The sequence below is a fragment of the Chroicocephalus ridibundus genome, chromosome 4, assembly GCF_963924245.1.
Source record: "Chroicocephalus ridibundus chromosome 4, bChrRid1.1, whole genome shotgun sequence".
NCBI lineage: Eukaryota > Metazoa > Chordata > Aves > Charadriiformes > Laridae > Chroicocephalus > Chroicocephalus ridibundus.
The window spans coordinates 13361594-13380180 of NC_086287.1; the positions used below are offsets into that span (position 1 = coordinate 13361594).

Here is an 18587-nt window from a genome sequence, read left to right on the forward strand (position 1 = left end):
GTATTTTTCCCTGGCCTCCCCTGTCCCTGTCCTGTCAGAGGCAGGAGTGTTTCCCTGGAGCTGGCCGAAGGCAGGTGGTGTCCTGGTGAGCAGAAAGTGAGCCTGGGCTGCGTGGGTTGGGGGGAGCAAAGTGGGGTCAGCAGCCTGGCTGACCTGAAGGTTAGGAGTGCCCTGGCAGTCAGGCTTGGCATAAACTCTGGGTTAAACTCAGCTTTTCTTGTGCTTTATCTAGCACATTAAAGGTGTCTGTCAGTTTAACAAGAACCAAACCCATGCGGGGTGTTGCTGGCTCCGTACTGTCTCTCCTGAGGCAGAGCTGCATTTTCTCCTCGCCTGTTCCTTGCAGCAAATTACTTGGAAAGTGGAAGGTTCAGGTGACTGCGTGCTGCTTAAGCGGCGCTGATGAAAGTCTGTGGGTCCTTTGAGGGGGGTAAGTGTTTCTTTCTGGTGAGAGATGATATATTACTTAAAAACTCATTATTGTAGTGAAAGAAACCCATATCTGGAGCACTGTGTCCAGTTCTGGGCTCCCCGGTTCAAGAAGGACAGGGAACTGCTGGAGAGGGTGCAGCAAAGGGCTACCAAGATGATTAGGGGACTCGAACATCTCTCTTATGAAGAAAGGCTGAGGGATTTGGGTCTGTTCCATCTGGAAAAAAGACGGCTGAGGGGGGATCTTACCAACACTTATAAATACTTAAGGAGTAGATGTCAGGAGGATGGGGCCAGGCTCTTTTCAGTGGTGCAACAGGACAAGAGGTAATGGGCACAAACTTGAGCATAGGAAGTTCCACCTAAACATGAGGAGGAACTTCTTTACTTTGAGGGTGGCAGAGCACTGGAACAGGCTGCCCAGAGAGGTGGTGGAGTCTCCAACTCTGGAGACATTCAAAACCCGCCTGGACGCGTTCCTGTGCAACCTGCTCTGGGTGACCCTGCTCTGGCAGGGGGGTTGGACTCGATGATCCCCACAGGTCCCTTCCAACCCTGTGATTCTATGATTCTATATACGCTGTGAGTCCTGTTAGCAAAATCCCCTTTTCTACCTATTACATCAATCAGTCTTTATAGTACAAAAGTGTACTAACTTTGTTAATGTGTATTAGTTCGTGTTATACACTGCGATGTAATGAAGTAGTAGAATTTTACTGGAGACTTTGATATTGTCCATGCCTAAGTAAAACAAACTAAAGGACAGCCTGGCCCCAGAAATAAGGACTCTGCTTCTTGGAAGTGTAGGGCCGCCCATGAAGCATAAAGGATGCCCCTGGACTACCAAGGTAACGCCAGCATCCCAGACCCTTTAATGTGTCTTTGAAACCCTCCCAGCATCGTCAGAGATAAGTAACTGTAGTAAGACTGACTCCAGGGACACCTGCGTTAATAGACAAGCAGCAAGAATGCTGCAAAAATATAGTTGCTTTGCAAAGTTTTACTCTGACTAGTAATCAGTAGCGTGGATGCTGGCGATTAGTCAAATCGTGCTGTACTTGAACGTTTGATGGGAATAGGAACCCTGTGTAAAACCTCATTTGGGGTGCACTGATCTGGTTGGGGCGATTTTTGTGACAGTCCTTACCCTTCCTGGGGGCTTGAGTGGCCGGTGACGATGCAGATGGGTGCTTGCGATGCTTTGGTGAGGCAGGTGGCACCCAGAGCCTGCCCTAACCCTGGGCATAAGGTAGCAAACCCCAGCATGTCTGGTTACAGAGTCCGTGTGGGGCTGCATCACCCCAGCCCTGTGGGGCAGCAGCACTCGGGACCGCAGGGGTGCTGGGCAGCTGTCACCCACCGTGACACCTCAGATTTCCTATCCAGGCCAAAAAAAAGCTGTGCCTGAAGAGGTTAGCTGGGAGGTGTGCTGGCTCCCGGGGCTGTTTGCAGCTCTCAAAGCCCCCCCCGTCCCAGTGCTCCGTCGCTCTCTTTTCTGCCTGTGAGGCTGCTGGGGGGGCTTTGAGAGCTGTCGGACGCCTGCGGCTGATCTCGCTTTCAGGAGAGGCAGCGAGGAGGAACGGCGGCGGTTTATTCCCTTAGACCGAGCCTGAGCTCACCCGCCGTTGTTTGTGCAACGTATTGCGATGTGCCCAACCCCTCCTTGACTCGGCGACGCCGGCTGGAGTACCTGCCGGTCTCCAAACGTCACCAGGCTCCGGTTATAAAGCGCAGGCGATAGAGCATCTCCCCGGCTCCATCTCTCCGAGAGGCGCATCTTCGAGAAGCGAGCCGTACACGCGGGTGGAAAGATGTTTTATTCGGGTATCCTGACGGAGCCAAGTAGAAAAGAAGTGGAGATAAGGGAAGCGGCATCTCTCCGCCAGCAGAGGAGGATGAAGCAGGCGGTTCAGTTTATTCACAAGGATTCTGCAGATCTCCTCCCTCTTGATGGACTGAAGAAGCTGGGGACTTCAAAAGATACTGTAAGGCTTTATTGTGTTTATTGGAAGGAGACTTCAAAAACCGGTAGTGTCTATTTTTTATTTTTTTTTTCTTCGTGCCATTTTTCTGTTAGGAGGAGAAGTTAGTTGTTTGTAGAAATTGGTATAAAAATGAGGCTTTTGTATGCAGAAGGGAGTGGAAATACGGTGCTAGTTATCACCAGGATTGCTTTTTGCTCGTAGGTTCTTTCCGATGTCTGGCACTCAGCTCTAAAAAGCTTTTTTTTTTCTGTTTTGCATTTGCATGAATGTCAGAAAAAAGGGTACTGTTTTCAGTACAATAATCCTCTCTGAATCAACCAAAATGGCTTCATATATTACATACGTACACACACATATGTTTGTCCGTGATGCATATATGTGCACAACATATAATTATAAAACATCCAGTAAAGTGCCGTCACTAGTACTTGAAAATATAAAACTGCCAAGATTACACTTTAAAAAAGGCTTATGCATATATGTTGGGGTTTTTTAGATTAAAATACATAATTGTAGGTTTGAAATATTTACATATGCAATGATCCATGTGATCATGTAGCTGACATACAATATTCTTCATCACGTCCAGGGGCTGGAGAGCATTTCTAAATACTAATTTGCACAAATGTTTGAGCTTCTCTAATGGAAAGTGATACTTAAATGTAATATCAAAAGTTGTGATGTAAGGAGTACAATCTAGAAAACATATCCTACCAAGGAAAGATACTTTACTTTTTTTTTTTTTCCCCAATTGTTTCAAAATTCTTGCACCTTGTAACACACAATATCTGCTTTTATCAATGCTTGATACACGTTCACTGAAAAAAGCGAATCTTTTTATTTTTAGTGGAGTAATTTTGTTCCGTTATAGCCTTCTTGCTCAGCTGGGTTAGGCTTGGCTCTGCCTGGTTGAGATAAGTGTAATGAGTTGGCTGTTCTCTGCAGTGCGCATGGAGGTGATTTTTTTTTGATATCCCAAATGTTTTGCAGTTGTAGGGAGTGAAGCTCCTGCCAAAGGAAAGGCTCAGAAGGAGCTTTCCTGGTCACCATTGAACGGCAGCTCTCCATCAGGGAGCTACAAAGTGCCTTTCAGAGCATGATGGTGGTGTTATCACTATTATCTACAGTGTTGAAGTAATGTGTCATGGCTCGGTGACACTCAGTGTGCGGAGCGGAGACCCTGATGACAGGGCTTTTCTGCTCTGCCCAGACAAGAGAAGCAACAGGTAGCAGGAGCCAAGGGCACTGAGCACTGAAGTCCTTGTCCCCGCAGCAGCGAGGACCAGGTTTACCCCTGGTGCCAGGGGCAGAGCATGGTGCTCCTCACCATGGCCCTGGTCACAGAAATGTCACCTGAGGTTTCCTCCCCACTCCTGTGCCTGCACAGGCTGAGTGGTGGCTGCAGCATCACCACTGCTGCACCCAAAGCCTCTGCGAGGAGGGTCTGCAGGGGGGCGGGAGGTCTCTCCAGGGACGTGCCAAAGCCCTGGGGAGGTCCACAGCTGCTGATCCCCTCCAAAGACAAAAAGGAGGTGTGGCACAGCAGAGGTGCGCTGCCTACCCCGGCTACCCTGGCTGTGTTGGGTCTCTGGCCAAGGGATGGGGTGAGAACGAAGCTGGTATGGGCCACCTCACTGCAGAACCTCTTGTCCCCACATCACAGTGGGGTGTGATGGGACAGTGGGCACAGGTGACCAGGGCTTGCCTTGACCATAGCCTCCTGCCCCATGGGATGTATGAGGAGTCCCCAAAGCAACAGCACTGGCACGTGCTCAGGCTTGTTCCCGCAGCCCCAGAGAAGATGCCATGAATTTCAGAGTTGTTGCAGTGGCACATGTTGCAGTGAAGTGATGCTGCTGGCACTGCTGCCCTCACACCGCACATGGCCGAGACAGCAGTGAGCATCGCTTCAAGAGGACCCGCTGCGTCTCTCCAGTGCCGTGGCTGCCTGGATGTCACAAGAGTTGCCCCCAGGAGGAGCAGGAGACCATACATCTCTGAGACTGGAGAAGCACTAAGAGTCTCCAAGATGTAAGACCCCACCTTGGCAGGGCCCCAGACCGAGAGGTCCGGGGCCAGAGGGGCTGAGCTGCGGGGTCAGGAGGCCCAGGGCATCAGGGGTCTTTGCCCAGGGCATTTGCACGCCTTTCTTGTGAACAACTGCACACCTCCAAACAAAGCAGCTGGTTTTTGTGTCTAAAGCTGCATGACAGCTGTGGTGACGTGGGTGGAAGAGCTTTTGACGTGACTGGCGTTATTAATGCAGGATTTCCCGTGGGGGTTTTCCAGCGGCCTCGGCCAGAGGAGAGAGGAGGTAACAGCTCCCCGGAGACAGGGACAGGTAGTGAGGACAGACTGTGTCTGTCAGGGAAACAGCTGGCAGTGATCCCTCAGATTCTGGGGACAAATCCCCTTCCTTTCGGCCACAGTGCAGGGGGTGCTGCGCACAGCGAGGTGGCAGCAGGTTGCCAGGGAGGGTGTCCTGGTGTCCCCCACCTTGTGTGCTGTTACTCGGCTCCTGAAGCATCTCTCCTGGGGATGCCCGGTGTAGGCAGGTTTGATAAATATTTGTTGTAATTATCTATGTTAAGCTTCCAATATTTTTCAGTGTATTATTCTGGGTTGGACCGAACACTTCCAGCTCCTCACTCCCTTTGCATATTCCACTTTGTTTGCCTAGCATAAGACCAAGCTGTAGCATAGCATACATTGGATTTGGCAAACGTAGGGCTGGATATACAGAGCAGAAATGGTTTTGTTTGGATGCCTCACTATTAGCCTCCTCCCTGAAGCCCAGAAAACTGGCATGAGAAGGTCATTGGTTGGGATTTGGGCTTCCCGACACTGTAGCCATGACCCCCTGCCTGACTTGGGCAGGGCGTGCTGCCCCTCGGCCGCTCCTCCTCCTGCTCCCACACTTCTCTCCAGAGCTGCCGGACTGGTTTGGAGGTGGCTTTGACTGAGACAGACCCGTATCATTTTGTAAGCTAGGAAACAAAGTTGTAAATAGTAACAAACAACAACCAAAAAAAAGCATTTCTCCCTCCCAAAATGCCCTCAAACCTCCCCTGGGCACCTGGGTCCTCAGCTCAGCTCCGGGTGCCCCTATGGCCCCATCCCCTGCTCCTGTTGCAATATTGCAGTCAATTGCAGTGCATTCAGTATTCTCCTGCCTTGCACTCCCCAGAGTTTGTTGTGTCTTGCTTAGAATGCAAAAAACTTGGATGTTACATGCACTGTCTTGGTCAGAGACCTGGCCGCTGCCAGGGTACCTGGGGAGCTCGGGAGAGCGGGGGACATCTCTTGTCCCACCTCATCCCCCTGCGAGAGGGGCAGGCGAGCACAGGCAGCTGGTAGAAGAGGTGAATTTGGATGAAGGACGGGAAGGCGAGAGAAATTTGTTATTTCCTGGGACAAGCTCCATTGGTGTGTTAAAACTCCTTTTTTTTTTTTTCTGTTGTCTAGGCACAGAAGAGAGGGCAGACCTCCTGAGACAGGCTCGAGGAGGGGAGAAGCTAGCATCTTCCCTGGCTTTCATCTCCACCTGAGTGAAACTGTTGTTGACGGGTCTTGTTATCCACAGATCTAGAAGCCAAAATAGTGGGAAACCTGCCAGAGAGATGCATACTGCAAGCTGCAGTGACGTTCTGATTTATAAATTAGAGAGGAGCAAAACTGGGTGGAGTTATTTATGGTTTTGACAGACAATGGTAAATAGGTTCAGCAATAGCTGATGTCTCCATTCAGTTCTTTTAGGTTTCTACTGTGGCTTTTTCAAGGGATTGTAGGTTTTTGCAAGGTCTCAGGTGTGGAAAGGGAGATATCTTCCGAAAAAAAATATTTCCTGTTTTGTATTTGTATTGTGCTGAACAATACTAGGAAATACCAATTTTCGCACAGTGGTATGTAACATTTCATGCTTTTATAAAATTTTCAACGGTTTTGTGCGATCCATCGAAAGACGGCACCAGATAACCTGGGTTGCTTCAAACACCGGTCCTGGCTGTGCTGCTGACACGTGCTGGAGGGAGAACACGGCTGCCTTCCCCACCGCTGTCACAGGGCGGGGTTTCGTCCTCTCCCTCTCTCCCAGACATGGTCTGCTTGCAGTTTTCCAGCAAAATGTGCATTTGCAAATGTCCCCTGGAACATTATCTGTTTACCAAGTGTGTATCCATCACTTGAGTCATCTTCGTGACTAACATCCCTCACTCTGTTGCACACGAGAGTCAAGGGAAATAAAAGTTAGAGAAAATTAATTAATAGCCTGAGACAGGATGGTGCTGCAGGGAACCTTTTCAGCCCCCTCTTGCTAGATTATTTCTGTACTGGAGAACAACGTAAGCAACATTTGTCCCCCCGAAGGCAAGATTCGCTGTGGCTTTCAGAAGAGCAAGTGTCAACAAAAGACAGTCCCGTTTGTGTTGGTAACTTGTGTTTACTGAGTGCTGGGTTTTTTCCTTTTGATGCTGGATGCCATATTGGATTCATAAAACCAGGGCCTGAGAAAACCCAGCTATGATACTGGTTAACAATCCATAGGAGAACTTGCGGTAAAAAAAAATTTAGGTTTAAATCAAGGCTAGGTGACGGTTAAAATTGCAATGATGAATGTGCTGGTGACTTGTTCTTCTCCAGCCTGTTCTTTCGAAGATATTTGGGTATGTGATTGAGGCCAGGCAGATCAGAAGAGCACCAGACTGTCCTACACGATGCCATTCAGAAACTTCTCTCAGTCCTAGCCCAGCAGGGCTGGGCACGAGGAAGTGACCACTGTGTGACAGGCTGTCTTCTGGCCAGCTGGGAACTTCACCCATCTGCTTCTCCAGTCACCTATGCCCTCATTTGGGTTTTTTTTTGATGACGTGAAGAATTAGTCCTCCAGATGTGTGGTTAAAGAGTAAGAAGGACGTGCCATCCACTGTCAGCAAGCCCTGGCTTGCAATTTTGCTCAGATGAGGAGCCTTGGACGTGATGAGAGTGCTGTCTGTGCGCCTACAGCTTCTGCCTCATGTAAGGGAGCTCTCGCTTCCAAATTGATTTGCTCATCCCTCAGCACAGGCTCCGTTACTAGTGGAGCCAGAGCCAGTCTGCCTGCCTTTAATCTAGTGAAGTAATACTAGTTTCTGCTGTTCAGTCTCACTGGGAAGGTGTTGGTCACCAGAGCAGTGCTGGAGCTTCGTCACTTTTTGTGCGTGAAGGAGACAGCGCAACGTCAGACCCGATTTCTCCCCGTCGCTGGGAGCGTGGCCACGTTATCATCTTTACACAGGACATGCTCTCTAGCGTCCTGGTCAGACGTAACACCCACAACTGAAAATGTACCTGAAATTTTATTTCCTTTCAAGCCACAGGTTGTACGCAGAAGTAAGAACAGTGAAAAGTGGTGAAAAAAGCTTACGTGTCACGGTGACCACTGGGGTTGGCTGCATCTACCCAGTGTCATCAGTCAGGTCCAGTTTAACCGCCCGTGTTAAGCCTACAGCAGGATCTGAAGCGCTAGCGTGGCTGCAGTTATTTTAGGATGATGCCAAGTTGCATTAACCTTTTGTAAGTGCTGTTATTTAACATGCCACACGGATTATTTTAAACACAAAGCACCATGCACGAGGGTGCGTGCTGGCCAACTCAGGGAACCACGGCCCGAGGTTTTCAAACTTATACTGATCCCATTGACATTCCCTTGGGATGAGGAGGTTTGCTGGTTTAGGTGTCTCTGCGGGCACACAGGCATATCAAATACGAATGCAAAAGTTCAGGAATAAGCTGGTAAGAAGGTCTCACTGTGGACAAATTAAAATCAGAAGGAAAAGGCAGTAATGGGAGGGAGGGGGAGATTAGCTGGGCAGAGAAATGAGCAGATAATCAAGCAGAGTCATTTCACCTCCAGCAGAGTATGTGCATCCACCCGTGACGAACATTAAACATAAAAAGCCTTTTGGGAAAGCAGTTGGAGGAGATTTTGAGAGGCAACATGCTTCTCACAGTGCAAATGGGAATGACAGAGGAAGCGAGAAACTGCTGTACAAAGCGTTGGGGGTTCCTGGGAGAATACCTACCTACCTCAGGCGATCTTACCTCTTCCCCTCCTCTCCTTTCCCTCCCGTGGCATGGCAACCAGGATTGGTGCCATTTACTCACCCTTAGTAGCTAAATACAAATGTGGAGGGAAGAGAGGTGCAGGGCAACTTTAGGCCAAATTCTGATCTAAAGGCCAGACCAGGTCTGACAATAGACATCATCTGTAGCGCTGCTCTTGTGGTTGTGCTTTGTTCACTCACACCTGTAAGAGCTGATGCACCTGTAAGAGTTGACGCACAGACACCCAAATCAGCTTCTTAAATTCTGGGTCAATTCATGTAAAAAGCTTCACCATGGGTAGGGGCTGGGCACAGGTATTTCCTATGCCAGCAACGCCAGTGCTCAGGGAAAGCATCTGTGTTCATTCAGGAAGTCCATACACCTTTTTCATACTTAGGTGGTGCATGTAATTGGAAAGGTAATTGTTTACCTCTTAACTTTTCACATCACTGCAGAATTCCTGATAAGCTGATCAACAGATGAAGGCAATTACGGCTGAAGCACCAGCTTGGAAAAGCCTGACTTCTTTTGATCCCTACATGAAATCAAATCTTGAACTTGAGTTTGGAAAAAGAAAGGCATCCCTCCAAATTCTGGTTAATATTTTGAAAGGATTATTCCCTTTTCAACACAAAGTAGTTCCCTTTAGTCAAAGCCAGGTAAGCCTGAGCTGGCAGCAGTGCAAACAGATGCAGGCTAGGAAGAGTACATGTAGTCTGGGAATCAGGGAGAGTGAGACCTTAGGGCATCCCTCCCGCAAGAGCAGCGCTGGCCTGTGCAGACGACAAGCAGGCTGGTGACGCAGGTCACTTTGGGGCTTTCCTCTGACTTCACCCTGCTCTTCTTTGCATGTTTTTTCTTGAAGCAACCACATAATATCCTGCAGAAGCGCCTGATGGAGACAAATTTGTCAAAAATACGAAGCAGCCGAGGCAGCTGGACCCTGAAGAGTGATATCTCAGCACAGACCAACAAGCTGAATCAAACAAAACTGGGCAGCTCAGGGAAAACGGAGGATGAGGAGCTCATAGTGGTGAGCTGCCAGGTAATACTCCTTGCCCAGCCTTCTGGGTTTTTTTTCCCCCCAGATTTTATTTCTGACAGGGTCAAGCTGTGCTCTTGTTCTCCATGTTTCCCAATTAGGGTTGCACTCCACTGGGGCTGCCACAGCTGTGGGGATGCTCTCCCTCTGCAGCTCAGGGCTGCTGTGGCATGGATGCCCACCTGGTTATCACAGAGAAAGCTGGTCTGATGGATGTCTACTCTGGGGCATCAGGGCAGAGGGGAGTAGTGAAGCTGGGGCACCATGCTGAAACACTGAGGAGTAATTATCCATGGCAAATCCCTGTGCTCGCAGCCTATTTGTTTTCTTTGAGTGCCATCCCTCTTTTTTTTCTCCAAGAGTAATTTCACATTTCTCATCCTTACCCCCACGCTCTTTTGTATTTCCCGCTCTCCACAATATCTCCCTCTGCCTGGTGCTGCCCCTTCTGCTCTCTGCAGGGGCAAATGCTGTTGGGAAGGGCTGAGGACCCAACACCATGTTGTTTTGTAGCACCACCTCACTTAAAAAGCAGCTCAAGAGCCAACGCTTGGGTGCCTGGGGTGGACAAGGCGATACCTTGTGGGCACTGAGCATGCGGCGGAGCGGGGATGGGCTGGGGCCAGCAGACGTTGGCGTTTCATTGAGGAGTGGAGATCCTGGACACCCTGTGCTCATCCCGCATCCCACGCATCATCTCCCGTCTCTGCTTGCTCTTGCAGTGCGCGGGGAAGGAGCTGAAGGCCGTGGTGGACACTGGCTCGCAGCACAACCTCATGTCGTCTGCCTGCCTGGACAGGCTCGGGTAAATATCCAGCTGGGGTTTTGTTTTGCGGGAACTCGTGGCACCTGGCAGCACTGGCAGTGCTCCCGGGGCTGGGGCTTCGCTCGCCCCAGTGATGTCCATTCTGGAAGAGAGTGCTTTGGGCTGTGCCCGGGCAATCCCCTGAGCCTCCTCTTACAACCAACTCCTGCCTTATTCTTAAATGTCCTTGCAGGGAGCTGAAATAGAAAGCTACTTGTACCAACCTCTGAGTAAATCCCTTCAGAGGGTTGGATGCACTTGTGTTTTTTCCAGTGCCTGCCTGTTTGTCATTCAGCACCCCATGAAACAGCTGAATCTTCCCCCTGGTCCTCGCTGTCCCTGGGGCAGGTGTGGGGCTTGATCAGCCCAGCCTCACAGGTCCCCGCTCCCGCTGCAGCACTGCTGGCCCCAGCACCGGGTGTAAAGCGACTGTGCTCGAAATTTGGTGTCTGACGATACTCCCAATAACAAATATCTCCCAGCTGAAGGGAAAGGAGATGTATTTACGTAGTCTTAGAGAGCTGACTGCCAGCCATTTGCAGCAAAACTCCTGCTGATCTCCGAGGAGCAGGATCAGGCATCATCTCGCAGGGTATCAAGGAGATTTTGGCACTTTATTCCCATGGATTCATTGCTTTTTATTGCCAACTTGCATCGATTACGCAAAAACCAACTGCCGTTACTCCCTGAGCACTACTGCACGGCCCTGAATGAATGGTGACGGTTTTCTGTCCAGACAGTAATCACTTTGCACAGCAGTGTTTAGTGGCTGGAAGGTGGCTGCATTTATTACAAACTTGTCACAAACTGTGCGGCTGCTCAGCCCGGTTTACAGGTGACAGCAGTGCATTTGGAGGGGTCTCATCTGTCCATCATCTGTAAGATGCTGTGTTGTCTGCTCGACACGCCAGAGCTGTGCAGCAGTGCTCTGTGACACTTCGCCTGCTCTCTGTGTTCCTCGTGTATGTCCTGTGTAGTTTTTTGCAGCGCCAGTCTGCTTCAGCAGTCCCACCCTTCAAAGAGCGCTTAAGAAATAGGTTAGAGCCAGTTTCTGCTCTCAGGTTGTGGGGACCCCCTCCTGAGTTGAGTGAGACCACTTTTGTAGCCATCTGCTGCAGTGAAAAGGCCCGTGTCCCTCCCCGGAGTTACTTGTCGCTTTGGTTCCCGCTCAGTGGGACCCCTCGGATCCTTCCCGCTGCTCCTTTGCTGTTTGTGTTTGTGGGGACAGAAGCTAAAGCCAGATTACCAAAGCGGGTTAAAACCAGGGCTTTGATGCCTGGCTCACTCTGCCGTCACCATGGTAGGTCCCTGCTACAACAGGCACCGCTCCAGGATGTTTTACTTCAAAGGAGTCCAGGGAGTGTGGCAACGATAAAACACGAGTCTTGTTTAAATCCGGCCCTGGAAAGCAGCAGGGAAGAGGCGTGCTAGGCGATTTCACTCTTGTTCTGACGGAGCAGGAGTGTCCCGCAGCATGCTTTGATGGGTGCTGCTGTGCCCGCAGCTGAGGCTCAGCGGCTCTGGGGACAGGCTCTGCTCCTGAGCTCTCCAGGGGGTCAGAGAATAAAAGCAGCGTGTGTGTGCCCGAGGCACAGGCTCATCGCCTCCCTTCTTTTTTAAGAATCTTTTTGCACCTTGTCATGGTGCCATTCGAGCTCTTTCCTTTGCCTCTGAGGAAAGCAGTGGGGGTAGCTTGTAGGTTGCCACAGCGTAAGAAATATAGATTAGACATCAGGAAGAAATTCTTTACCATGAGGGTGGTGAGACACTGGCACAGGTTGCCCAGGGAAGCTGTTGATGCCCCATCCCTGGAAGTGTTCAAGGCCAGGCTGGATGGGGCTTTGAGCAGCCTGGTCTGGTGGGAGGTGTCCCTGCCCATGGCAGGGGGGTTGGAGCTGGATGATCTTTAAGGTCCCTTCCAACTCAAACCATTCCATGATTCTATGAAATGCCCCTCAGAGGTGTAGCTGCAGCTGCTACATGAGCAGCTCTGGTCACTGCAGACTGCTGAGGACTTTATGCTTTCAAACCCAACTCCAAGATGTGCTACTGCATCATACATCAGTGGCTCTCCTTACCTCACTGCAGTTTTCTGGCCGGCTTTCAGCCACGCATTGCCCACGTGTTATTTGTCTGTCCTTGGCTCACTCTCAGCTGGGATGAAGTGCTTCCTCGAAGGTGGCTTTTCTCTGTACCCAGTCCCTCCCCGCAGCCTCTCTGCAGCCCTGGGAAAACTGCCTGGGTCAGCAGGTGCCGGAGCGAGGAGCCATCTCCAGCTGCATCTCGTCTCTCTTCAGGTCCTGGCTCCAGCGCTGCGGCCTGTGCCCTGCAGTGGGGACAAATGGGGGGAAACAGAGACCACAGCCAAAGACTGCATGTCTTCTTCTGAGTGGACAGAGAAGCCATTGGAGCTAGCTGCACCCAAAAAACCCACATTCCAACCTCTCTCCAGCCAGAGTAAAGCCAGCTCAGGGCCAAGGAGCTCATAAACTATTTCTTGATATGTTCCTGCCAGCTATGTTAAGGCCAGTCCCTAAGGGAAACTCAGGGGGGATCCAACAGAGGGGATCCGGCTGCTTCTCTCTGCTGCCTCTCCTGTTCCTTGTACCTGTGTTTAATGGTGTGGGCAATCCCTGCCTCGGTCCCAGGGCTCTGCCTCTGAGCGGGGCTGGTCCCCCCGAGGACGGATGGAAAGATGCATGCACACCCATGTGCACTGCTGCAATGCAGCTTAGCAGAAAGGTGCCTCAAATAGCCGAAAAGTGACGCAGCTTTTATCTGAGGGAGAGATCGTCACCCCAAACTGCCTTTCCATTAGGTTCTAATTCAGTTCAAAAGAGAAACCGAAGCTAAATAATTAATCAGTGTTGTCAGACTAGTTCATGGGGCGTAGACAGAAGAAACGACTGTACCTCAGATATCCCTGATACTCTTTTTCCCTTTTCTCAGGCTGAATGTGATTGATCTGTCCCCATTTTCTCTGAATAAACGCAGCAGGAGCAGCACCCGCTAACAAGCGTGGATCAGGCGCGCTGCCCCGGCTGTGAGGCATGGGGACACGGTGTCGGCGGCTCCACTGGTGGGAGCTGGAGTGGAGTATCCCTTCCTTACACCCACACTGCCGCATTAGAAGCAATTTTAGATCAGCAGCTTCCCCAAATCTTGAGTAAACGTAGGGAAAAAAGATTCCTCAGGTAAAAAGCAGAATCCAGTAAGGAGCTCTGCTTGGGGCAAGGGCTGACGCGGCCCCAAGGCTGCGTTGTAGGTCGTGCTGTGGTCTGACATGGGGGTAGGCTGCTGGCTGTATGCAGAGCAACACAGAAAACCTGCCAAAAAAGCAGCTTTCCAATAACAGCATGGTAATACGAGCAAGCTAAGAGCACTTATGGTCTAAGTACCCTCCAAACACTGTTTGCTCCTTGCTGGAGCAGCCAAACTGTGGCTGTTTCATGTTAGAAGTGTTTTCAATGCACAGGTTAAAGGAGCATCTCAAAGCATTCCCTGGTGAAGACGAGATGGTTTCACTGCCATCCAAGGTGAAGGCCATCGGCCAGATCGAGTGTCTCACCCTCACGGTGGGAGCGGTTCCCGTGGAGTGCGCTGCCGTCGTCGTGGGTGAGTGTGGGGATGCTCCTCTGGTCCTCCAGGTCCAGATGGGGCTCTACTCCCTCTTACCCCAGGGGGAAAAATGAAGCTTCAGAGACATGTTAAAATTAAAATAGAAATACTGCTTTTCTGCAGCAAAAGTCCCTGTTTGGCCCTTCAGATGGAGGGAGGGAGGGTGCGTTCAGCAGGGATGAGCTCTGCCGTGCCAATGGAGTAACCACCGCGTCTCTCCGTGGGTGCATCCGCCTGCCCTTGTTTGATCATGTTCCCCCCTGAGAGTAACTCAGACCCTTTATTAAACGGGGGTTTGTTTAGAGAGCAGCTGTGGAGGAAGGATGGAGTCACTGACAAAATGCATGGGAGAGCATTCTGAACATATAAATCTGAATGTTCCTATTTTTCAGAAGACAGTGAGAAACCCTTCTCCTTTGGGCTGCAGACACTGAAATCTCTGAAGGTAGGGGTTTTCCAGCAGGGCTTTTACCCACGCTGGGGGAGCTGGGACCATTGTGAATTACAGTTTTCCCTCTTACCTCAAGGCATTTATTCTCTACAGTGTGTCATAAACATGGAGAAGCACCATCTCGTTCTGGGGAAGACGGACAGGGAAGAAATCCCGTTTGTGGGCAGTGGCAGCGCTGCGGCGGGAGAGCAGTAAGTTGGCTGGGGAGGTGAGCTGCGTGTGCAGCGCTGAGCTGGGCGGCAGTGTCCCCAGCACGTCCACACAGCAGCCCCCAAACCCTCGCTGCAGGCGAGCAAGAGCTCACTGACACTGGCAGAAATTGTTTTCATCCGCTCACTGAGTTTTGAAACAGAGTCCCTGGCTTTTTCAGCAGCCTTTTTCAGCTTTTGCTGCCTTTTTTTTTTTTTTTGTCCCTCAATAAGCACTGTGCAGCAAAGAGGGTGTCTGAAAAGACATGCAGTGGGAAATGCCTTAGGAAATGTACTTTATGAAGGTCACTAGGGAGACTCCTTTAGCGCTGCTTTGAGACTGTTCCCAAAAAAGCCTTTGTCTGGAAAATGTTTATGAAGCAAGGCAAATAAACTCACATGAATGTTTTGCAAAGTGCAGGAGAGGGAGATCCTGCCTGGAGATAGCGGTGTTGGCACTGCTCCCCGTGTTGCCCTGTCTGCCCTCCTGCCAGTTGCTCCTGATGTCCTGGACTTTTTCAGCCTTATCTCCCTGTAGGAAGAGAAATCTGTGCTGTCCACTCTGGTACCTCCCACACGTGCGTAGCTTGTGCAGGCATCAGGCAGGGCAATCCCCCTCCTTCCAGGAGCTGCGTGGGGCTCCTCCTCACTGGCTCCTGCCTCTCACTTATGAAACCAGCAGGCACTTGGGAGTGGGATTTGCACTTATGTGCCTCTCCGGCTTCATAGGCTGCGCTTGTGGTTGCTCAGTGATGAGTGCTGCAGACACAGCCATCTAAAAAAACGTTTGCTCACTGCAAAAGGAAAGCATCTTTGGCGAATGATGTACAGCAGCAGCTTCTTTAGCTACCTGTCGTGAACAGCCACAGTCTTTTTGGACGTCCTGCAGCCCTCGAGCATCTCGAGCCTGCTGTGCTTGGCACCACTGAGGTCAAGGGGCCTGGGTGGGAGCCGGGAAGGAACAGACTTTCCTCAGCTCGCTGTATTTATGCTCCTTGGGGAGTACATGAGGGATGGACGCAGTAGTGCTGGGAGGCAAGACAAGGGCGCACGTCCCCAAAGCACCCGCCCACCGCGTGGGCACTCGGGATAGCCACTGGCCATGGGTGCTGCCAGCGCGGAGCCTGGGGAACGCCTGGTACAGCGCTGCTGGGAGACCCTGCTGCAGCCCAAATCCACAGGGTGTCTTCCCTCTCCCCTTTGAAACAGGGATGCGAGAGGCATAGTGTAGGTCTGTCGCCACTGCAGTGATGAATTATTTTTTGGTACTACATTCAAGGCCAAATATTCCTGCTTGTTGGGTTTTTTTGTTTGTTTGTTTTTTTTTGTTTTTTTCCTCCATGAAAACCACCTATTTTATTGAATGTCTTCTCCTTCCTGTTTCAGCAGTACGGAGGCATAAAGAGAAATTGAAACGCCATCCCCGCACAAGAGCTTGACATCAAAGAAATCCTGTGCAGCTGTTCCAGATGAAACAGCGGCGTGCTGCTTTGAAAACATTTATACTAGGCTACAGTTTGAGTAGAGCTAAATGAAATCTTGTTCAGTAGCCAGTAATTTAGAGATATTGTCATGTTTATCTATGGGTTTTGAGAAACAAATGTGTGCTTATTTTCTGGACTTTTCTATATAGTGTCCTCTTTATTACAAACAGTTGGGAAAACCTTATGAATTTCTTCTGATGAGAAAAATACTTTTTATAGTGGCCTTGTATGAGTAATTGTATTTAGCTGTGATTAGAGGCTATCAGAATGAAATTTGTATTAATGATTTTTCCAGGGGCTAAGCATTTATATTGACTTAATTGATATTGCCACATTCAAATGGCCATTACCAGGAAGTTACTCAGAGTAAAATAACAACGCTAATACCACCTAGGAATTATAGCTCATCCTGTTAGCATAGTATTGTTGCCATGTAATTAGGGATGCAACTGCTGGCTTGATGAGAAAGAGCAATTATAGAATTATTAATGGGTTATAGGCTTCTCTGCGGTGGCGTGGCAGAAGCACAGAAACAGGGTTTGGGAGGGCGCCCGGGAAGATCTCCCGCAGCCCCCAGCTCACTGTGGGGATGACGCCGGCACAGGGGCAGCCTGTCGTGGTGCTGCCTCGCTGGGGCTCGAAACCCCCAAGGAGGGATCCTCCGGGCAGGATTCGGCTGCCTTCCTAGCGGGAGTAGTCAGGAAAATGAATCATCGTGTTGAGCCAAAAAGCAACAAGCAAGCCCAAAAGTGTGTTGGCCTGGAAAGCAGCAGGTCCAGAGCCTCATTGGTATATCAGGAATCAAATGGCCCCAGCGCACCCTCAGTTATCCCCTCCTGCTGGGACTGGTGCCTCCGCCTGCCCGCCCAGCTCCCAGCCTGAAGCACCAGCAGCACCCAGGCTTCGTGCTGGTGCAGGTTATCGACTCCAGTTGGACTTCAGTCTTGCTGCCAGAAATGCCATATTTTTTATACCTATTTACAAATTGCCTGGGATCTCAAGTACAATACTAACCTTGATCCCCCTCAGGGCAGGGGGGAGTTTTTGCCAGGCCAAGCACTTCATTCGGTGTTACTGTCCTGTAGCAGCAGAATTGCTGCTTCACGTGCTGCTCGCTTCAAACCAGAACAAACGTGTGGTATTGCCTGGGGGAGCCTGGCCTCCTACAAAAGCAGCTTTCTAGATTTTTAAAAGCTAATGGGAATTAATTACTGTCATCTGCTGAAGAGGCACCTTTCAAATTCAGAATAATATCCTTGTGATGTTGTGTGTCTGCCGATGGCCGGCCCTGCTGCAGCCGGATCCACAGACTCCTGTGTGCCGCAGGAGCGGGAGTGCTGCTCCAGCAGCTCTTGCTTAGGAAAAACCCTTTGGCCGCAGGCTGGAGCACGGCTCCACTGCGCTGTGGGGTCTCCTGCGGGGATCCAAGCATCTGCTCATGTGCTTAAGCCTCCCCGCAGACATGAATGCATCACTCGCCCCGGCACCCTGTGGTGTGCGGCGTCAGCCACAAGCACCGACATCGTGGCTGGCATTTCCACTTAGGTAATGACTCCACAGTCCTGGGCAAGGACCAGTAGCTCTTACCACTTCGTGGCCATCGGCTCAGGTTCGGAGCCTGTCCCACGAGCCAGGCTCCTGCCAGCTTGAGCCAGGCTCCTGCCAGCTTTAGCCAGTCTGTGTCCAGTAACCCCACCTCATGCCTGCCGTGGCATCTAAGATGGAGCTTTATCTCCTGCAGTAGGTTTGAACCTCTTTTCAATATTGGGTATGACTAGAAAATCTGAGCTCTCCGTATTTTGAGCTATTTTCTATTTTGGTGATAGGTTTCAGTGCTTTCTCTACATACAGTATTTTATATAACACAGCTATATATATATATATATATATATACTTACAGGGCTGGGCTGCCCAGGGAAGTCCCACCAATGTGTTGTAGAAATATTTCACTAAATATGAAATATATTTGATTATTTTATATGCTATGAGTTTGGTATTTTGGTACTTCTTTCTGTGCTTATTACTGTGCTAAATGTAAAATTAAACCTAAATAAAGTTTAATTGTTCATGCTGTTTATTTGCCTGTGCCCTGGATATGCCAGTTATTTGTTTTCAGTGCACTCCTCTACTGAGAACGGGAGTTCACTTCAGTCTTGACCCTGATGGGGCTCCACAGTGCTTTTGTGATTGTGTCGGGAATATCGGGCCGTATGGAGAGGGGCAGCGGAGATGGGATAACCGGGCAGGCTAAACGGCAAGCTGCACTTGTGGTAAAAGGTGAGCATTTGAAATCCCAGCCTTTTGTTGCTGTGCATCTCCCTTCCAAAGGAGGGGTGGGATCCAGCTCGTGCCACTTTGAGTTTTACCCTTTGGAAAGCTGAGGTTGCATCTGCTGCGCTTGGCTGGCTCGCTTGGGGCAGTGCCAGCCAGGGCAGGGGAACATGAAGGGGACTTTGTAAACTTTATGAAGCTAGGAAAGAAAGCAATCAGAGTAAGAGACA

The 18587-nt window shown here is 50.3% G+C and overlaps 1 protein-coding gene across 2 annotated transcripts; it reads left to right on the top strand.

Annotated features, from left to right (window-relative positions):
* Positions 1-1943: 1943 nt before the first annotated feature.
* NRIP3 (nuclear receptor interacting protein 3) lies at positions 1944-18147 on the top strand. 2 transcript variants are annotated; one of them, XM_063332824.1, is made up of 7 exons: positions 1944-2417; positions 9364-9543; positions 10263-10345; positions 13821-13960; positions 14356-14408; positions 14508-14605; positions 15989-18147. In XM_063332824.1, exons 1-7 carry the CDS (start codon positions 2244-2246, stop codon positions 16002-16004), a joined length of 744 nt encoding a protein of 247 aa, XP_063188894.1. In that variant the 5' UTR covers positions 1944-2243; the 3' UTR covers positions 16005-18147. The 2 variants fall into 2 exon arrangements, with proteins under 2 accessions (XP_063188894.1, XP_063188895.1); XM_063332825.1 differs by having other exon boundaries at positions 15992-18147.
* The last annotated feature ends 440 nt before the right edge of the window (positions 18148-18587 follow it).

Coding starts and splice junctions, on each gene's coding strand:
- NRIP3 (XM_063332824.1), top strand. CDS start 2,244: ATGTTTTATTCGGGTATCCTGACGGAGCCAAGTAGAAAAGAAGTGGAG. Junction 9,544..10,262: donor TCATAGTGGTGAGCTGCCAG/GTAATACTCCTT, acceptor TTGCTCTTGCAG/TGCGCGGGGAAGGAGCTGAA. Junction 10,346..13,820: donor GCCTGCCTGGACAGGCTCGG/GTAAATATCCAG, acceptor TTCAATGCACAG/GTTAAAGGAGCATCTCAAAG.